Source organism: Aquarana catesbeiana, linkage group LG06, assembly GCF_042186555.1.
Source record: "Aquarana catesbeiana isolate 2022-GZ linkage group LG06, ASM4218655v1, whole genome shotgun sequence".
NCBI classification, from domain to species: domain Eukaryota; kingdom Metazoa; phylum Chordata; class Amphibia; order Anura; family Ranidae; genus Aquarana; species Aquarana catesbeiana.
The window spans coordinates 2,955,723-2,978,152 of record NC_133329.1 but is presented as its reverse complement, the minus strand read 5'-3'; the positions used below and the strand labels follow the sequence as shown (position 1 = coordinate 2,978,152).

The window sequence follows — 22,430 nt, the reverse complement described above, 5'->3', positions numbered from 1 at the left end:
AGCTTCTTTCCTGGGTTCAAGCACAGACATGGCTACTGCAGACTCCTGGAGAGTTGTAGCAATACTGCTCCCAGCATCTCCTCCACTATCCTCAGGAACAGCCGCTGTGTCTGGTCCAGCAAAGTCACTATATTATCCATGGCGCTCCTCTCTGCAGACTCTTCCCCTAGAAGCTGACAGTTACTCTCACCAATTTCACCTGAAGCTTTGTTTTCAGCAGGTAATTCAGACTGCATTGTATGCTATACATTGTCTATGGGTCTGGGCTGATTGCCCATAGCACTACAACCCCCAGCAGCCCATTGTCATTAAAGTTCACATCACCATCCTGCACACACACTGTACCTACTTGCTGTGCTGTTACCATTACAATACCATGGCTGACGGTGGGATCAGACTCCCCCCCAGCTGCTGCAGACTTCATGGTGGATCTTGCTCTCTCCATAGGTCTCTCTTTCACAGGGCGAGGAACGGTGTCCATCTCCTCATCATCATCCGCATCCAATAGGATTCCAGCTTAGTGATGAACTCCAGCATGTCAGTACCTCCCTCAACCTCCTGCTCAGATGTTCCTTATTGCTGCTGCAGAGGGAGGGGGACAGAGGCCTCCGCCATTGAGGGCTCAGCAGATGCCTGAGGTGTTGAAAGCTGGGCTCATCCTCCTAGCCCACTTTCTCACTCTCTGCTGACTCTGTCGGTACCCTCATCTCCTCATTGATTGGGTCACTTTCCATGCAAGAAGCGGCTTCTCTCCTCATTCACTAAACCGTTCCTTATTTCTATATTTTTCTTTAAATATTTCACTATTCTCCTTCAGAGAACTCACCAGTTCTTTCTGCTTCCTCACAGCTTGCTCCAATGCCTTCAACTCAGGCCTCAGAGCCGGTATCTTCTTACTGTATACTTTGGCACAAATCTGTTTTTTCTTCCCAAATTCAGCCATCAAAACTAACAATTTCTCTTCTTCTTTCTGAATCCGTTTCATCTTACCGACAATCCATTGTCTAAAGGCAGACAGGGACTCATCTCTCCTTGGGCCAGTCCCAGTATCTTCCACAGGCTGAGGCCTAGTCACAGGCCTATCCAGGGGGCCCCCACCTGGATCCTCCCCAGGATTCAGCATCCCTCCTGAGGCAGAGAAGCAACTTTAGCCCCTGGTCTCTGGAAGCACAGGAGCTAAGCAACCAGCAACCTCACTGTCAAGGAGCAGAATGGCAGGTTCCCACCATCCCTGTGCTGAATTCCTGGGTCTGTACACCTGTTGTGCCCATTATGAAGGGTTCCCACCATCCCTGTGCTGAGTTCCCGGGACTGCCCTTCTTCTGTGCCCATTATGTGTAGTTTCCACCATTCTATGCTGAGTTCCTGGGTCTATACACCTTTTATGTCTGTTATAAGTAGCTCCCTCATGCCTGCCTGATTTTTTTAGTAATGTTATGGCGAAGCAGCAGGGTTCCGGGGTCTGAAGTCCACATTGTATGCTACAGATCATGTCTCCTCATCTATTTCCAGCCTTGAAGAATCCAGCAAATACCAGAACTTCACCAGCCATGACACTTCAATACAACACATCTATAAGGTAAGAATGTTGTCTCTGGAGGCTTCTGTCTGAAGTCCTACTCAGTATCCTGGATGTCATGGTGAGATGTGCCTTCACAAGATTCCAACTATACTGATATATGCTATTCCTGAACTTCCATCACTTAGCTGAGATCCATTGGCCTAAGATATCTCCAGTCTTCTATGGCAGGAGGATGATTTGGGAGAAGCAGGAGGTAATAACGGGTGTCTTCTGCAGGTCATGAATCTGGGGACGCGCCATCTTCCTCTCTCTGTCATCTTTCTGTTCCCGGTGAGATTGGGCAAGATGTCTGTCTGGGAAAATACAAATATCACCAGCTCTCAGGTGACTGTTGGACCTCTGTGCTTTCATTAATGTTCCTAATAATGATAAAATTCACTGCTCCCTAGTTCCGCTAACTGATATACAATCATCAACCCCTTGGCTATAAATACATCTACACGGTCCTGGTGGCACCAATCAAATGTCTTTCTTGCCTGCTAACAAAGGAGCTTCTTACGTTGGATAACCTATTATAAATGGAGCATTGAATGTTCACCTCATTCCCTTCCTGTCCAGCCACAGATCACCAAATGTGTCACAAAGGCTCTGATGGCGCCAACAGAGAACTACCAGAAGCTCCTGAGCCCAAGTCCTCTTCTGGTAGGCATCATCTTCTACATTATACCATTGTAACCTGTACTGAAGAGTAGATAACCCAACACATATCTGTTAGGCCCAGACTAGCACCCAGAGGACCCCCATTCTTTATTTATCTACATGACCTAAGTAAGAGCTGACTGTATTTTTCTACCACCAATAAGATTTACCTCACACTGGGAGATGTCCTCTAAAATGTGACAAGAAGTCTGTAACTGGTTGGTATTGCTAAATCCGATCCATGAGGATATACTTTATCCAATGGCAAAGTCATGGAAGCTGATTTATCACCCCTATTCAGCCAGTGCTAATGAACATGGCAGGATCTTCAGACATTCAGTCATCAGCAGATATAGGATAAGCTGCAGTGTTCTGTAAGACATAGAAACTTTAACATTGTCCTATCCAAAGAAACCTCTAGAAGGTGCTCTAAGATAAAGTCTGAACCATTAAGGGATGCAGACTCTAAGACAGAAAACAGAGCAACTTTTCAACAAATCTAAGGAATGAGGAAGGGAGGTGTCCCAGTGCAGAGTGTCATGGGGGGGTTATAGATGAACCATGTCTGGGAAGATATGCCAGGAATGGTCCCTACTACCCTCTTCAGTCATGGTATGGACTCATCTTCCTCCATAGGAGATCTCAGTCCTTAGAGGGCCAACTTGTCATATAGAGTATAGGAGGAGAGTGAGTGGGGAGGTGTGAGTGGTAAAGTGACTCCTTGCTCCATCTCTCTTATGGTGGAACTCTGTCTCTCTCCTTAGAACTGCTCAGTTGGTTGGTGTGTCAGAGCGGACTGTCAGATCAATGATCTGGAGGCTCAGAGTTCACTGATCTTCACTATCAATGGATCTGTGACTAAAGACTGGACCACACAGGTAGGTACACACTACACACACAGGTAGCTGCACTCTCGAAAGATGGGCAGGTACTCTCACAGACAGGTGAATGTTGTGGTAGATACTCTCTTTCTACACTCAGGTAGGTGCACTCTCTATTCAGATAAATGTAGGTACAGTGTCTTCACACAAGTGGATACTCTCTCTACTCACAGGTAGGTACACTCTCTACACTTAGGTAGGTACATTCTTTACACATAAGTAGATACTCTCTCTGCACTCTGATAGGTACACACTCTATACACAAGTATATATTACCTCTACTCACAGGTAGGTACACTCAGGTAGGTACACTCTTTACACATAATACTCTCTCTATACACAAGTGTATATTATCTCTACTCACAGGTAGGTACACTCTCTACACACAACTAGATACTCTCTCTGCAGGGGGTGAGGGGTATCTTTTGACTCCTTTACAGTAATCCCCCCAGTTCCGTGTATTTATAGCCTGCACTGTCATCATTGTCTCTTCATGTTTCAGATGGAACAGGAGAAAATCTCCCTACAGAGCTGGGCAGAGATCGTATATGATAACTGGACCTACCATCAGAGCCAACACGTCACCCGAGCCCAGGTACCATCCATTCATCCAACCATGTATCAACCAGTACTTCTTCATCCATTCTTCTAACTCATCTATCCATCAATCCATCCATGTATGAACTGGTACTTCTTCATCCATTCTTCTACTCATCTATCCATCAATCCATCTATATATGAACCGGTACTTCTTCATCCATTCTTCTACTCGTTTATCCATCCATGTATGAACCGGTACTTCTTCATCCATTCTTCTACTCCTCTATCCATCAATCCATCCATGTATGAACCGGTACTTCTTCATCCATTCTTCTACTTGTTTATCCATCCATGTATGAACCGGTACTTCTTCATCCATTCTTCTACTCCTCTATCCATCAATCCATCCATATATGAACCGGTACTTCTTCATCCATTCTTCTACTCATCTATCCATCAATCCATCCATGTATGAACCGGTACTTCTTCATCTATTCTTCTACTCATCTATCCATCCATCTATCCATGTATGAACCAGTACTTCTTCATCCATTCTTCTACTCGTCTATCCATCAATCCATCCATGTATGAACCAGTACTTCTTCATCCATTCTTCTACTCACCTATCCATCAATCCATCCATGTATGAACCGTACTTCTTCATCCATTCTTCTACTTGTTTATCCATCCATGTATGAACCGGTACTTTTTCATCCATTCTTCTACTCCTCTATCCATCAATCCATCCATATATGAACCGGTACTTCTTCATCCATTCTTCTACTCATCTATCCATCAATCCATCCATGTATGAACCGGTACTTCTTCATCTATTCTTCTACTCATCTATCCATCAATCCATCCATGTATGAACCGGTACTTCATCTATTCTTCTACTCATCTATCCATCAATCCATCCATGTATGACCCGGTATTTCTTCATCCATTCTTCTACTCATCTATCCATCAATCCATCCATATATGAACCGGTACTTCTTCATCTATTCTTCTACTCATCTATCCATCAATCCATCCATGTATGAACCGGTACTTCTTCATCTATTCTTCTACTCATCTATCCATCAATCCATCCATGTATGAACCGGTACTTCTTCATCTATTCTTCTACTCATCTATCCATCAATCCATCCATGTATGAACCGGTACTTCTTCTTCTATTCTTCTACTCATCTATCCATCAATCCATCCATGTATGACCCGGTATTTCTTCATCCATTCTTCTACTCATCTATCCATCAATCCATCCATGTATGAACCAGTACTTCTTTATCCATTCTTCTACTCATCTATCCATCAATCCATCCATGTATGAACCAGTACTTCTTTATCCATTCTTCTACTCATCTATCCATCCATCCATCTATCCATGTATGAACCAGTACTTCTTCATCCATTCTTCTACTCGTCTATCCATCAATCCATCCATGTATGAACCAGTACTTCTTCATCCATTCTTCTACTCACCTATCCATCCATGTATAAACGAGTACCTCTTCTTCCACCCACACATCCATCCATCCATCCATGTATGAACCAGTACTTCTTCATCCATTCTTCTACTCATCTATCCATCCATCCATCCATGTATAAACCAGTACCTCTTCTTCCACCCACACATCCATCCATCCATCCATGTATGAACCAGTACTTCTTCATCCACCCATCCATCTATGTATGAACCAGTACTTCTCCATCCATTCTTCTACTCATCTATCCATTCATCCATCCATGTATGAACCAGTACTTCATCATCCACCCATCCATCTACCCATCCATCCATCCATGTATGAACCAATACTTCTTCATCCATTCTTCTACTCATCTATCCATCCATCCATCCATCCATCTATGAACCAATACTTCTTCATCCATTCTTCTACTCATCTATCCATCCATCCATCCATGTATGAACCAATACTTCTTCATCCATTCTTCTACTCATCTATCCATCCATCCATTCATCCATCCATCTATGAACCAATACTTCTTCATCCATTCTTCTACTCATCTATCCATCCATCCATCCATGTATGAACCAGTACTTCTTCATCCACCCATCCATCTACCCATCCATCTATCCATCCATCCATCCATCCATGTATGAACTAGTACTTCTTCATCCACCCACACATCCATCCATCCATCCATCCATCCCTCCATCCATGTATGAACCAGTACTTCTTCATCCATTCTTCTACTCGTCTATCCATCAATCCATCCATGTATGAACAGGTAACTCTTCATCCATTCTTCTACTCGTCTATCCATCAATCCATCCATATATGAACCAGTACTTCCACCCATCCATCTACACATCCATCTATCCATCCATGTATAAATCAGTACTCCCCCATCCATTCATCAATCCATCCTTGTATGAACTAATAATTCTTCACCCACCAATCCACCTTACATCCATCCATTCATCTATTCATCCATCCATCCATCCAACCATTCATACATTCATCTATCTGTGTATGAATAAGTACTCCTTCATCCATCCATCCATCCATCCATCTATTCATCCATCCATCGATCTATTCATATATTCATCTGTGTATGAATAAGTACTCCTTCATCCATCCATCTATCCATCCATCCATCCATCCATTCATCCATTCATCCATCTGTGTATGAATAAGTACTCCTTCATCCATCCATCCATCCATCCATCCATCCATCCATCTATTCATCCATCCATCCATCCATCCATCTATTCATCCATTCATCCATCTGTGTATGAATAAGTACTCCTTCATCCATCCATCCATCCATCTATTCATCCATCCATCCCTCTATCCATGCATGAACCAGCACTCCCTCATTCACTCTTCTACTCATCTATCCATCAATCCATCCCTGTATGAACAGGTACTTCCAACCATCCACCCTTACACCAATCCATCCATCTACATATCCATCCATCCATAGATCCATCTATAAATGTAAAAAACAGTACCCCCCCCCCCCAATTCATCCATTCATAGATCCATCCATCCATGTAAAAAACAGTACCCTCCCCCCAATTCATCCATTCACTAATCCATCCTTGCATAAACTAGTACGCCTCCACCCACCAATCCACCATCCATCCATCCATCTATTCAGGAGACATTTTTTACAGTACAAGTTTGCAGTGCAGTGCTCTGCTACACAAGGGTTTTGATTGCTGAAGTATACTATGGGTATTATTCCAAATCCCTTTGTGGCCTCAGAAAGGAATGTTTAGCTGCCCCTGAGAGAGGAAACTTTGTTACCGCTTCTGGACCAAAACCTCAGGAATTCAACGGATAGCACTTGATGGACATTTGCTTTTTAAAATTATTCTATACAGTATAGAAGTAAAGGAGGTTTGCACTCTCCTCTGTGTCTGGATTTGGCTCATTGTTCTTCTGTAACTGCTCAGGGGGAAACTTTTTGACACAATTTTTGGTTTTTGGAGTAATATTTCACTCTGAATACCTATTAATGGAATTCAGTCTAAAATCCCTCACCCCCCCACCCCCTCCCGATGTCCCAGACTCCTCTTGTTTCCTGCCACCTGTGCTCTGTATTTTTACTGTACTCTCATCTCTTGCAGGCTCAGACAGTTCTGGAGGTTCTGGAGGGGTATAATTACCTTTCTATAATAGTCGGGAGCAGTGTGGGGGGTTTGGTTCTTCTGGCCCTGATAATAGCCGCACTATACAAGGTAAGTGTTCAGGGGAGGGTGGTGACAGGTGAGGAAATCTCAACCTTTTTTTGCCTAAATGATCATTCCATACACTGGCTGCCAAGGGCCACAGCCTCCCTCTGGGAGTTCCACCACAGCCGCCCTCTGGATGTTCTCATTAGCTTTTCCCTCTCCTTCCTCCTTCAGCCTCCAATTCCCAGATGTCTTCTACCTTCCCCAGTGCCATCTGTATATGTCCTCCCATGGCCTACCTATACTTCTCCTTCCTTCAATTCCCAGATGTATCCTACCTTCCCCAGTGCCATCTGTGTATGTCCTCCCATGGCCTACCTACTGTATACTTCTCCTGCCTTCTATTCCCAGATGTCTCCTGCCTTCCCCAGTGCCATCTGTGTATGTCCTCCCATGGCCTACCTACTGTATACTTCTCCTTCCTTCTATTCCCAGATGTCTCCTGCCTTCCCCAGTGCCATCTGTGTATGTCCTCCCGTAGCCTACCTATACTTCTCCTGCCTCCAATTTCCAGATGTCTCCTACTTTCCCTAAGCCATTTGCGTATCTCCTCCCATAGTCTACCTATACTTTTACTGCCTCCAATTCCCAGATGTCTCTTGCCTTCCCCAGTATCATCTGAGTGTGTCCTCCCATAGCCTACCTATACTTCTCCTACCTCTAATTCCTAGTTGTGTCCTACCTGTCAGAAACCATGAATCAGACTGAGACAGAAGTACAGTTAAATCACACTTGTTTAATAATAAAAGTAAATAGAACATAGCCAAAGTTCGGTAACCAAAACAGATAGTCAGACAAGCCAGAAAGTCAGGAAGCCAGGAATCAGCATAGTGGAACAGCAAGCAGGATCTGGGGCCAGAAGGAATGTCAGCTAAGCAAGTCTTTAACAGGAGCGCAGGAGAAAGTCTCTGTGATGTTGACCAAGGCGAAGGCAGAGATCATCTTGGCTGGACGGCTTACGTGAGCAGGTCTGACGAGCAGGATATCATCAACAGGTGAGTCACTGTGGAGAGATAGGAGCTGGCAATTAGCCAACAGCTGAGCGGGCAGCTCAGGAAAGGAAGGGCTGAGCCCAGCCCTGACACTACCTCACTCAGTGCCATCTGTGTATCTTCGCCCATAGCATGCCCATATGTCTCCTTTCTCCTGCTTTGTCTTTTTTAACACTTCTGTTCCCTCTGCAACCCCATTCCATCCATACCTACAAACCTTTATGCAATATACATTGTCTGTTTTGGTGTATTTGTTTTCTCTATCAAAATTCATAGCCTCCATAGTCCAGTCTCACACAGATTCCCTTCTCAACCCAGAAGCATTTTCTCTCAGACCACCATCCAGATCCATATACTACAGGTTGTCCAACTGTTCTATTACATATGCCCCCTCAAGTATCTTAAGACTGAACCACTGGTGATATTTGTCAATAAACATTTGGTGACCTCTCCTAGCCAATCATGAGTATACAGACAGGGAAAAGGAGTTGAGGAGAATTTTCATGAGTAGTTCATTTGTGGATGGAGTGCCCTTTGGCCTTTGGTTGAGTAGTCTCGTAGGTCAGGTGGTTCCTTATGGGTACTCAGTGCTTCCCTGGACTTCTAAGTTCCAATGTTAGAAATTAATTGAGAGATGGTAACCATAGATGATGGTTGAGGGTGGGGTGGTACTGTTTTGTTTTTTTAGGGGTCCCCTTTGTCCCAAATCTACACCATGACTTGTTATTGTCTATTAAGGAGTTCCAGCAGTGCTGCCAGTAGAAGTTGATCCCTGGAGTTCTTGTGGGGCTTGATGTAAAAGGGATTGTGATGTCAGTTGGCCAAGGTCATGCTACCTTCTGATGCCCCAGCACAACACATGAACACCTGCTAGACAGGAGTCCTCATACTTCCTGGGCAAGGCCTCAAATACTTGGAGCCCCGCTTATCCCTACTCTGCCCCATGTCTTGTTATTGCATTTCAAGGAGTTCCAGCAGTGCTGCCAGTAGAGGTAGATCTCCCGAGTTCCTGTGGGGCTGTAGGTAAAGGGTAACATGGTGTGGGTTGGCCAAAATACTGGTGCCTCCTGATACCGCTGCAGAACACTTGAACCTGTGCTAGTCAGGGGTCTCCATACTTCCTGGGCAAGGCCTCAAAGGATAAGTGTTGGAGAACCCCCTTATCCATAGTCTGCCCCATGACTTGTTATTGTGTATGAAGGAGTTCCAGCAGTGCTGCCAGTAGAGGTAGATCTCCCGAGTTCTTGTGGGGCAGTTGGGAAAGGGAAACATGTTGTGGGTTGGACAAAATTCTGCTGCCTCCTGATGCCCCTGTAGAACACTTGAACATATGCTAGTCAGGGATCTCCATACCTCCCGGGCAAGGCCTCAAATCATAAGTGTTGGAGGTCCCCTATTCCTAGACTGCCCCATGTCTTTATTATTGTGTATGAAGGAGTTCTAGCAGTGCTTCCAGTAGAGGTTGATCCCTGGAGTTGCTGTGGGGCTGAAGTTAAAGGGAAACAAGATGTGGGTTGGCCAAAGTCCTGATGCCCCAGCAGAATACTCAAACACCTGCTAGGTGTGAGGTCTCCATACCTCCTGGGCAAGGCCTCAAATCCTTGGGGGTCCCCTTATCCCTAGTCTGCTCCATGACTTGTTATTGTGTATGAAGGAGTTCCAGCAGTGCTACCAGTAGAGGTTGATCCCTGTGGGGCTGGAGGTAAAGGGGGATGTGGTGTGAGTTGGCCAAAGTCCTGATGCTCCAGCAGAATATTTGAACACCTGCTAGGTGTGGGGTCTCCATACCTCCTGGGCAAGGCCTCAAACAAACTAATCCCCATTGTGGGAGGGGCAGAGATGCAAACTACTGCAGGGAAATTTCCCCATTGTGGGAGGGGCGGAGACACAAACTACTGCAGGAAATCTCACCATTGTGGGAGGGGCAGAGACACAAGCTACTGCAGGGAAATCTCCTCATTGTGGGAGGGGCAGAGACACAAATTACTGCAGGAAATCTCACCATTGTGGGAGGGGCAGAGACACAAACTACTGCAAGAAATCTCACCATTGTGGGAGGGGCAGAGACACAAACTACTGCAGGAAATCTCCCTATTGTGGGAGGGGCAGAGACACAAAATACTGCAGGAAATCTCCCCATTGTGGAAGGGGCAGAGACACAAACTACTGCAGGAAATCTCCCCGTTGTGGAAGGGGCAGAGACACAAAATACTGGGGGGAAATCTCGTCATTGTGGGAGGGGCAGAGACACAAACTACTGCAGGAAATCTCATCATTGTGGGAGGGGCAGAGACACAAACTACTGCAGGAAATCTCCCCATTGTGGGAGGGGCAGAGACACAAACTACTGCAGGAAATCTCCCCATTGTGGGAGGGGCAGAGACACAAACTACTGCAGGAAATCTCACCATTGTGGGAGGGGCAGAGACACAAACTACTGGGGGGAAATCTTGTCATTGTGGGAGGGGCAGAGACACAAAATACTGGGGGGAAATCTCGTCATTGTGGGAGGGGCAGAGACACAAATATTAGGAATGTGGGTTAAGTGGAGATACAACTTTGATTGTGTTTTTTGGTGTACTATGAAATCTGCCCTTTCCCTTTGTGTTTTGTTAAGTATCTCTAGTGCAGTCCAGTTTAGTTATGTGAGTCACCTCTCTATCTGGAACCAGTATCAGATTGGCAGCCCTGATATCAGCAGAGCGGGATTGAACTGTCCTAGAACACGCATATGCTGTGTACTTTGAAAGGATGTAAAAAAATGACTGGTTCTCTCTAACCAAATGTTCTCCTTATGTGCTCCTCTCAGATGGGCTTCTTCAAGCGCCAATATAAAGAGATGCTGGAAAGTCCCGAAGACGTCAACATGGAGGAGGAGGAAGCTTAGGATCCAGAAACTCACATGGCACCGGAATGAGAAGAATCCGACCAACTGACATTTTTTCAAAAATAACTTTTGTATAAAATTGGACTAATTTTCTTTTTTCAATATTCAGGGGGGGTGAGAAAGGCAGTTCCAACATCACTTTGTAGGGAGAAAAGGGCAGATCCAACCTCACTTTGGGGGTGAGAAGGGCAGATTTAATCACACTTTGCTGGGTGAGAAGGGCAGATCCAACATCACTTTGCGGGGAGAGAAGGGCAGATCCAACATCACTTTGCTGGGTGAGAAGGGCAGATCCAACCTCACTTTGCTGGGTGAGAAGGGCAGATCCAACGTCACTTTGCTGGGTGAGAAGGGCAGATCCATCGTCACTTTGCGGGGAGAGAAGGGCAGATCCATCGTCACTTTGCTGGGTGAGAAGGGCAGATCCAACGTCACTTTGCTGGGTGAGAAGGGCAGATCCAACATCACTTTGCTGGGTGAGAAGGGCAGATCCAACGTCACTTTGCTGGGTGAGAAGGGCAGATCCAACGTCACTTTGCTGGGTGAGAAGGACAGATCCATCGTCACTTTGCAGGGAGAGAAGGGCAGATCCAACGTCACTTTGCCCGTCCACAGAGCGCAGCGCACGTAATATCAGCTCCCCTTTGTAAAAGCTATTTGCAGCAAAGCTGGAGCTTACACCAGAGAAGAAAAATGGAGATGTTCCTCAGAAATTAAAAAAAAAAAACCCTGTAAAGTATATCTTTTTATTTGAACCAGAGTCTACAGATAGTTGTCACCTGCTTGGTGATATTCCCTCATCTAATTTGGAGGCTGCATATCCAAGACTTATTTGTCAAGGACTCATTGCAACCATTATATGGACCTTCCTCAAAGACATCCAGATGCGTAGAATAGGAAAATAAAGCGTCTTCTGTTATCTGTGTTTTGATGCGCAGTGTCCATTACAAGTTCAGGTAACGGTGGGGAGAGTCCTCCTCACCAGACAGGACAGGAACTGAGAGGAAATCCCCCTAACTGGGTACAGCATTAAAAATGCAATGGGTGATCCAGACCTCCACACTCCACCCAGTAAAAAAAAATAGACTTTGAGTTTAACCCAACATATGTACAGTAAATTAGAAGCTTATACTGAAAATGGAGATAGAAGAGTGAGTCTTGGTGTTGCCCATCCTTTCCTCTCGTTTCTCCTGCCTGGTTCTTCTCTAATGTTCTCCTGGATCTCCAGCCTGGTCAGCGAGCCCAGCAGTCCTCAGTGTTACCCTTCACCACTCCCTCCAATCATGATTTCCACTAACTGCCTGTCCAATCATTGGCATATCGCTGTTTGATTTCTTGTATATAACATTTTCTGCCTGACTAAATAAAGTGAGGAACCAAATGTGTGACGGTGGAATCCATTCACCAATAAATCTTTCCATCCGAAAATTGGTCTTCCCAATTTCTTCCTGGCCCAGTCTCTGCTTTGTGTAGGAGTAGAGATGATCTCTGGTAATGTACATTCGAGGTCTAGCCATCTGATAAGTTCTGAATTTGTATTTGGAGGACGAGGGTGGAGTGGAGGGTGGAGTTGTATGGTGACAAACTGTCGCAAGATTACACAAGAGTAATCTCAGAGGCGGGAGAGAGACACTTATGACACTCTGTCAGTGTGAGGGCGAGAAGAGACGATTACCAGCACTTCCGTGTTTCTGTGTTTTGGACACAGCTGATCCGTGGGCGCGAGATCGCCGTGAGACTGGGCGACGTAACATGACGTCGGCCCAGAACGAGAGGGGATCCCTCCCACCGTATAGACAAATGTCAGCGGGTGGGATCCCCTCTCGAGGAGGTTATGAAAGGAGAAACTCGCTCTCTTCCTGGCTTGGGTTCCTTAGGCCTGAAGTTTAGGAGCAGTTGGGCATTTTTTTTTCCAGCAGCCCCTGAACCCTCCTCTATGTTATCTCATGTGCACATGTACACTCAGCCGTTTATAGGTGTTTCGAGGCAGTTGAGTTTACTGGCAGGAAATTCGCATTCAGGACTGTAGTGTAATGCTTGTAAACCGCGGTTTATGAGCTTTTTGCGTTTCTGATAATTTTTGAACAAATAAAAATGTTGAAAGACATAAATTTCCCCACATGCCGTTGCCTGCATCAATGGATGAATCCAGTAGCGGTGGACTCTGGTCCTCTCACGCAATTTTCGAAGCCTTCTGAGCCTCAGCAACGTCAGGAGCGTTTCCTCACACACGATCATGAATGATGGGATCCATAGAGAAAACACTAGAAATAAGCCATCTACAAGCAGGCCACTCTCGCTTCTCTCACAGAATGACTGAAATCCTTAATAATTTACTTGTTTTTCATGCATTGTGGGCATTTGGGAGGGTCTCCTGAGGTCATCTTTAACCTACTTCAGCCCCGGAAGATTTGGCTGCTCAACGACCAGGACATTTTTTGCGATATGGCACCGCGTCGCTTTAACCGACAATTGCGCGGTCGTGCGACGCTGTACCCTAATAACATTTTTTCCCCTCAAATAGAGCTTTCTTTTGGTGGTATTTGGCGGTTTTTATTTTTTGCACTATAAACAAAAAAAGAGCGACAATTTTGAAAAAAAAAAAACATAATATTTTGTACTTTTTGCTATAATAAATATCCCCATTTTTTCTTTTAAACTATTTTTTCCTCAGTTTGGGCTGATATGTATTCGTCTACATATTTTAAAATATATATAAAACAATATATAAATAGTATATAAAAATCGCAATAAGCTTATACTGAAGTTATAGCATCTATAAAATAGGGGAAAGATTTATGGCATTTTTATTATTATTATTTTTTTTACTAGTAATGATGGCGATCTGCGATTTTTATCGGGACTGTAACATTATGGCGGACCGATCGGACACCTTTGACACATTTTTTTGGACCATTGGCATTTATGCAGCGATCAGTGCTATAACAATGCACTGATTACTGTGTAAATGTCACTGGCAGGGAAGGGGTTAACACCAGGGGGCGATCAAGGGGTTAACTGTGTTACCTAGGGAGTGATTCTAACTGTTGGGGGGGACGGGACTGCCTGGGTGAGGAGAGCGATTTGTTGTTCAAACTTGGTATGAACAACAGATCGCTCCCCTCACCCCTGACAGCACGCAAATCTGTCTGTTTACATTGAGAGATCTCCGTTCTGTCTCTGTATGGAGCGATCGCGGTTGCCCGGCAGTCATCGGCTCCAGCGTCGCACGCCCCCCCCCCCCCCCAGTGGTCAAAAGGCAAACCGACGTGCAGCTACGACGGATCGCCCAGGGGAGCCAACCTGCCGCAGTATAACTGTGGCGGCTGGTAGGGAAGGGGTTAAAAAAAAACTTTTTTTACCTCTGTAGCACCCTGGTGTTTAGGCAGGGTCGCTAACTAATTTAGTTTGCCAGGTAGTAATTGTCCTGCCTAATTGGTAGGAGATCCACTGATTTCACCCTAGTTCTGGAATTGCTGCACCTTTTCTCTTCTGTCACTAGGTGGCATTGTAGCTGGTGACATTAGATAGACAAGGGCATAGCAAGGACAGATTATGGATGGATGGGGTGTCTCAGCCAATTGGCAGGGTTTTCTTTAGTCCCTTGGCCTGCTGGGAGAACCTATTTATTTGGGTGGCGTCAGGTGATTGGGGGTTCTGTGCCACCTGGACGGCTGTCTGGGTGGACGTGTGTTATGTCGCTCTGGGCTGCTAGGCTGGAAGCCTGAGGCCTATCCCGGGGACACCTGGCTGCCAGGCTGCCCGAGGGCCTTTCCAGGAGCAGGAGAAGCAGCCTAGGGTTGGGACTGCAGGATTGGAGTCCAGCCGAGTTGTGAAGGTTCAGCCGGACAGGGAACCAGATGTGGACGGGGGTAGAGGGGAAGCTGTCGCCACTAAGAGACCATCCACCTCGTTACTGGAGACCACTGTGAGTAAGCAGAAGCAAGTACCTGAGTGGTCTTCTCACCAGCCTTGGACGGTGAAGAAGTGGGAAAGCATCAGCGAGTGCCAAGCCAGGGACCTAGCAGGATAGCGGGGGTGACGCTTGAGGAGCATACAACGGGATAGTTGAGGAAGAGCTCAGGATATCCAGTGATGACTGGGATCTGGAAGTCTAGTGAGAGGCTGGGAGCTCAGTGAGTGAAGATCTATAGTGGGACACTGAGATAAGTAAAATGACTGTTCTGTGTTACCAAGAGTTATCTACAACTACCTTTACTGACTGTTGCAAGATTAGCGGCCCTACCTATACAGAAGATCGGGACTTTAAATGAGGCATATGGGTCATCTGTCTACATCCCTAAATCTGCGAAAAAGAAAGGGGAGGGGTTTTCGGGACTTTAAATGAGGTGAGTACACCTGGCTAGAAGATGAGTAGATACCAAAAACATGTTTTTATTGGTGAAACAAGGAACATGGCAAAATGACACAATACATGCAGCAATGAATAAAATTCATTGTTCACCTGCCCCTTGGTGTTGGGCTCTAGCAACTGCCCACAATATATATTTTTAGATATGAAGCCCAGGCACGCCACTATCTGGATCTTTGTCCTTAGTTTTCTTGGGGATCATGTTTTATGCACCCGATCCCTCTCCTGCGGGTCCCTTCCACAGCTCCCGGTACAGACAATTTGGAAAGCCTCTGACTCCTCGTCCCCCATTTTCCAGACTTATTACGACGTAAGTACTCATAGGGATGAGTAACCCTCTCCCTTTCTTTTTGTACATATCCTCCCCATTGAGGGGTACAACATTGGATCATACTGGTCTACTCATGTTTTTTTTTTTATAAATTTGCGTGCACCTGCCCCTGAAGAGTGGTAAGAGTTTGGGACTTTAATTGAGGCCATAGACATGGTGGAGATAGATTCAATAGAGGTACACATTTATTGTCACAAAATCATGAAACAAATCAATAACAGAAACCACATAGGTAAAACACATTATAATAAATGTCATTTCATGTTTGTTCATACACACTATTGAAAGTATGCATGCAATACAGGCAACTGGGGTACATCCGAGTATAGTAGCCAAGTGCCCCACAGTGGTCTGATTGATCAGTAATACATTCTAATGAGTTCATAATGGTACAGAATTGTGTGGGCATTTTCAGTGGTCTTGGGATGTCTCTCCACACCCCGATGAAATTCCTCATTATTTCTTGTTTTGTTCTGATTATGCAATGTTTGGTTTCACTGTCTCATTTGCAAGTATTGTTAACACAATTCTGTACCATTATGAACTCATTAGAATGTATTACTGATCAATCAGACCACTGTGGGGCACTTGGCTACTATACTCGGATGTACCCCAGTTGCCTGTATTGCATGCATACTTTCAATAGTGTGTATGAACAAACATGAAATGACATTTATTATAATGTGTTTTACCTATGTGGTTTCTGTTATTGATTTGTTTCATGATTTTATGACAATAAATGTGTACCTCTATTGAATCTATCTCCACCATGTCTATGGCCTCAATTAAAGTCCCAAACTTTTCCCACAACCTCCAAATAGGGATGGAGGCCCATTCTATATGTGCCTCATATAAAGTCCCAAACCTTCCCATTGCTTCCTTACATTAGGGATGAAGGTCCATAGACTGGACTGACAGCCTCTCTCTTTTTCCCTGTCACCCAGGTGTGAGATCATTCAGTCCGGCATATTCAATCATTATGTCTGGACTTATGCTATAGAGACACTGGTCTCCCTTGCATATCAGTGAGAGAATTCAGCACAGTTTTCTGTGCTTTGAATCCCTCTCCATTTGAGGTGTATGTCCTGGGTCTGTTTCTGTCTTTTGCCGGGAGCTGCGATGCGCTCTGCGGGCCTATGTCCCCTCCCTCCCCCTGTGTTTTGCCTTGGGGGGAGGGGGCTCCCCCACAGCGCATCGGCGCCACGCCTCCTGCTTCCCGTGTGCCGTCTAGTGTTGACGCCCACACGTCAAGCATGTGACGTTGCTATCTTAGCCGGCTTGGCGGGGGAAGTGAGCGTCTGTCAAGGGCGGTCTTTACCGCCGGCGTCGGAGCTCCTCCCCTCTCTAGCCGTGCCTGCGTGACGCTGGTGGCGGGCAGCGTGCACGTGTGTGGAGCGGTATATCTGGCTTCCCCAGGCACAGCTCCCCATTGCCTTCCAAACATCTGACGCTGCAGTTCACCTTACCATTCTCCAGCAGTGGCCTTGGTAAGCTATTTTGGACGATTGTTCACCACCCTACTAATTAGATATCACTTTTCAATATGTATGAACATCATGATATCCTGATACCATGTATCTTTGTAGACTCATGACATCTCAATACTACTTATCCTTTCAGATGCTTTTTGGTGGCCACTTTGGTTCCATTTTTCTGACTTACCACGCACACCCCCTTGCTGTGTCTCGTGTTCTTTTGGGGAAGTTCTGGATGTATGCCCTGCCAGCACGCTGTTTTTGATCACCTCAGCTCCCGGCATAGATTGGTTGACCCCAGTGCCATACGTACTATACCTCATTTACAGTGAGTCCTTGTAAGTATTTCGGGATACATCTCTCTATCCCCCCTTGGATAGGTTCCACTATATTCCACTAATAATATTTTATTATATCTTGTAGATATATTATCAGCACCCGCCCCTGATGAGTGTGAAACACACGAAACGCGTCGGGCATTACTATTTTGGGATGCAGATACAAAGCCCCCCTTTACCATCTGTTTTTGGGCATTTTGGGTGGTCTTGGGATGTCTCTCCACACCCCAATGAAATTCCTCATTATTTCTTGTTTTGTTCTGATTATGCAATGTTTGGTTTCACTGTCTCATTTGCAAGTATTGTTAACACAATTCTGTACCATTATGAACTCATTAGAATGTATTACTGATCAATCAGACCACTGTGGGGCACTTGGCTACTATACTCGGATGTACCCCAGTTGCCTGTATTGCATGCATACTTTCAATAGTGTGTATGAACAAACATGAAATGACATTTATTATAATGTGTTTTACCTATGTGGTTTCTGTTATTGATTTGTTTCATGATTTTATGACAATAAATGTGTACCTCTATTGAATCTATCTCCACCATGTCTATGGCCTCAATTAAAGTCCCAAACTTTTCCCACAACCTCCAAATAGGGATGGAGGCCCATTCTATATGTGCCTCATATAAAGTCCCAAACCTTCCCATTGCTTCCTGAAGAGTGGTAATATCCACGAAACGCGTCAGTCTACACCTCAAACACTCATAACCGCTGCTAAACGCACATAAACGTGGTACGTAAAAGCTGTGGAACGGACATTTTTCGCCTTCGGTTTCCAGCTATCAAGCTTGCAGTGTTCACAAAAGGTTTTCAACTGCCCCGTGTACATGAGCCCTAAGTCTGGCCGGCTGCATCTAAGCTGTCATAGTGAGAGTGGCAGCTTGGGTGGGTGCAGCAAGCAAGGCTACACAGTACAGCCCTGATTACCTTGCTGTGTGCAATGGTCCAAATCATTTGGTGGAGGGGGGATTATGGTGTCGGGGGGGTGGAGGGGGATTATGGTGTTGGGGGATAGAGGGGGGATTATGGTGTGGGGGGGTGGAGGGGGGATTATGGTGTGGGGGGAGGGGGGATTATGGTGGGGGGTGTTTTTCAGGGGTTGGGCTTGGCCCCTTAGTTCCAGTGAAGGGAACTCCTAAGGCGTCAGCATACCAAGACATTTTGGACAATTTCATGATCCAAACTTTGTGGGAACAGTTTGGGGATGGCCCCTTCCTGTTCGGACATGACTGCCCACCAGTGCACAAATCAAGGTCCATAAAGACATGGATGAGCGAGTTTGGACTGGAGGAACTTGACTGCCCTGCCCTGAGTCCTAACCTCAACCCAATAGAACACCTTTGGGATGAATTAGAGCGAGCCAGGCCTTCTCATCCAACATGCCTGACCTCACAAATGCTCTTCTGGAAGAATGGTCAAACATTCCCATAGACACCCTCCTAAACCTTCTGGACAGCCTTCCCAGGAGAGTTGAAGCTGTTATAGCTGCAAAGGGCGGAGCCAACTCAATATTGAACCCTAAGACTAAGACTGGGATGTCATTAAAGGTCATGAGGGTATAAAGGCAGGCGTCCCAATACTTTTGTACATAAAACCACCCATGTACCTGCCTGACCCAGGTGTCTTATCTGACTTTCTCTTTCATTACAAAGGTTTACATCCCAACTCCAAGAAAATAAATAAGAAATAAGAAAGTCCACCATTGCAGTGGGGCCCCTGTAATGCTTGGGATATCAGTTGATTAAATCTAGGATCAGAGGGTACAAGTGGTAATAAACCCCAAACCAAAGCTGTAATCCTCCTTTAATACCTTCTTCTCCTCCACAGAGAGGGCCCACCCCTAGGACTGTAGGTGTTTATGATTGGTCTGGAGGGATATCATTGTACTTGGACGGTCGGCAGAATAGCACCTGGATAAATGCTACGAAGGATCGTACGGAGATGAAGGATTCTTACATGGGTGAGAAAACCAGGGGTTATAGAATTATACCGATGTCAGAAGATTACAGTATAATGTCAGATAATTCCTTAACTTGTGGGGAGGTGCAGCATGGTGCGGCGGCATTGATCACACTGTATTAAAGTTAAAGTTCAGCAAAGCATGGGGAAACAAACCGACTGGCCGCACTCACAAATTGTTGTAGCGAAGAGTAAAGCAGTAGGTCTCGGGTGCACCAACAGCATCTGTCTTGAGGGGCAGAATGCGGCCTGGCCGGTCCAAGCCTAAACAGTGAGGCTTCTAGGAAGGATGGCGTGTTACTGCTCTTTCCCTACTGGTCTGGAACCTCTTTATGCTGCTAATTACTGTCCCTGACAGACAGGTGACCTGTCCCCACCCTACCCACACATGAAATGCACACCAAGACTGGGAGCCAGGGTCTTAAATAAATTCAGCTTGACCCAAGATGGTCGCCAAAGTCACATGGGGCACCAGCATCCAATTGAATATCTCCCCCAGTGACCCAGGAAACCATAGAGGAACTATGTTCCTCTTGACGACCTCTCCCTCTGTAATGCAGATGTGCTTCAGAGCCACCTGCAGTTGAGAAAGTAGACTGCACCTGTCTACAAACTGGCATCAATGATCATTGAAATACTACAAATGGTAGATATGGAAAGTCTAACCTAAGGCTGGTGGGTGTTTTCTTCAGCTTGCATCCTTAGGCAGCGACCTCTGTGTCTTTACCTTTTGGCGGCGTCAGGGCCGTCTTTAATATTGATTGGACCCTGGGCAAAACTTTTCTTTCAGTTTTGCTCTCCACCTGCTCTAAAACGTACAATAAATAGCAGCTAGACTCAAAATCAGTTTACTGAATCAGATCAGGCAGCGATTGCGATTGGTTGGCAGAGGTTACAGTGTATCATTACCGCTCACTGATTGGTTGCTAGAGGTTACAGCACACATTACTGCTCACTGATTAGTTGCTAGAGGTTACAACACATGATTTCTGCTTGTTGATTGGTTGCTAGAGATTACTGTGGATATGACCTCAGGGGGGCATGATATACATATCAATGCCGCTGGCCGCCGCTATTTACATATGAATGCCGTCGCTATTTACATATGAATGCTGGTAATTTGCATGTAAACAGAGGGTCTGCAGGTGAATCATCTGTACACAACAATAGGGCAGAGCTGGGAAGCATTAGTAGCAGCACTTCACACTGAGATATCGGTACACAGCACAGGACTAAAAACCTCAAGGGAGGAGGGAAATTAAACCAGGATAGTTGGCAAGTATGAGACAGATGCTTTGGGCCCCACAACACTGACAGGGCCCAGGGCAGCTGCCCCTTTTGCCCTGCCTTAAAAACGGCCCTGGGTGGCGTGACGGTACAGGGATACATTTTTCGTGATGTGGTGTTTTTGTATGGTTATTCTAGAAGTTGCTACAAAAGTGTAAAATGATAAGTTTGGAATTATCTCCACCATGACTCTTCTCTTCTCCTTCTACAGGTTACACAGTCCAGCAGTTGCAGTGGGACACGTTGGCCATTGGAGCACCAAGATACCAACATCTGGGCAGTGTCTTCATCTACAAGAATAACCCAACAACATCGGAGTGGAGCCGGGTGACTGCATTCAGCGCAGACAAGGTGACCGAGGGGTGCATGAGTGGGAGGGTCAAAGGTTGGAGAGGTAACGGACCACAGATATAGATTATTAAGATATATGTAATAAAGGAGAAATGGTTGGACTATATCAGGAAAACAACTCAGGCAGTTTTTCCATCCCTGGTTATAGTATAACTTGTATAGAGAGGAAGAGGAGGGGGGGGGGGAAAGGAAAAAACAGGCAATCCCCCTCCTCAAATAAATGGGACTTTAAAGGAAAAAGACTGAGTTGCGTAGGTGAGAATCAAACAGGCTTGATAAAATTTAACAATATTTATTGAAATATAATAAAAGATAGTATTATCAATACATATACAAACATATGACCATCCAGTAGTAGAATCCAAAATTCGTGCGTGACTAAAGCCAACATGTTTCGCAAAAGAAATTTTGCTTCATCAGGGCTAGACACGATGCAATTGATTCATTTAAACTGTGTAAATAATAAACAGTCTCAGATTATACAATGGTCATACACAACATCAGATCCTAACAGACATCAATAATTTGAAATCATAGCTCACCTACTATTACAATTTCAAAATGAATAAGGCTATAGCCACCATTCACTGGACACCAACCGCTGAACCAACCAATACGGACTGTCTCTGGGTGCCAGATCCCAGACAGACAATGCCAGTAGGAGGCCTGGACCACACACTTAGGGCACTATATGCTGATAGCCCGTACTGAAATAAAGACGGAAAACCCATGAATCACACTAGTTAAAATCAGTGGTAAATAATGCTGCAGTGACCATAAATGGTCGAACACATAAGAAAAATTCGGATGACGCCCACTAGGGTACATTGTACATAGGATATATTGAGCCACTTCAAAAAAAGTCTATTGGGTATGTGATTATTTTGACTAGGGGGGGAGGGGGGGGGAAAGGGAGGGGGAAAGGGGCCAATGAACATTGTTCCATCTATAATAAGGGGCCAGTGAGGAAGTCATACCTGTGTCCATAGTAGGCCTATAATAACGGTAGTGCAAGGACCCTGTAAAATAACCCCTTAAAGTACGGCAGGGGGCCCCCCAGTACAGAACATATCCAAA

General features: G+C 45.4%; 1 protein-coding gene across 2 annotated transcripts in view; it reads left to right on the top strand.

Annotated features, from left to right (window-relative positions):
• LOC141148136 (integrin alpha-D-like) overlaps positions 1-12,655 on the top strand; it is a 90,317-nt gene extending 77,662 nt beyond the window's left edge. The window contains exons 24-30 of one of the 2 annotated variants that reach the window (XM_073635319.1): positions 1,513-1,579; positions 1,799-1,906; positions 2,141-2,224; positions 2,986-3,099; positions 3,605-3,697; positions 7,244-7,354; positions 11,150-12,655. In XM_073635319.1, the coding sequence (XP_073491420.1) occupies positions 1,513-1,579; positions 1,799-1,906; positions 2,141-2,224; positions 2,986-3,099; positions 3,605-3,697; positions 7,244-7,354; positions 11,150-11,227 (655 nt within the window). In that variant the 3' untranslated portion in view covers positions 11,228-12,655. The remainder of the gene's footprint in view (positions 1-1,512; positions 1,580-1,798; positions 1,907-2,140; positions 2,225-2,985; positions 3,100-3,604; positions 3,698-7,243; positions 7,355-11,149) is intronic. The other variant, XM_073635320.1, reaches the window with a different exon arrangement.
• The last annotated feature ends 9,775 nt before the right edge of the window (positions 12,656-22,430 follow it).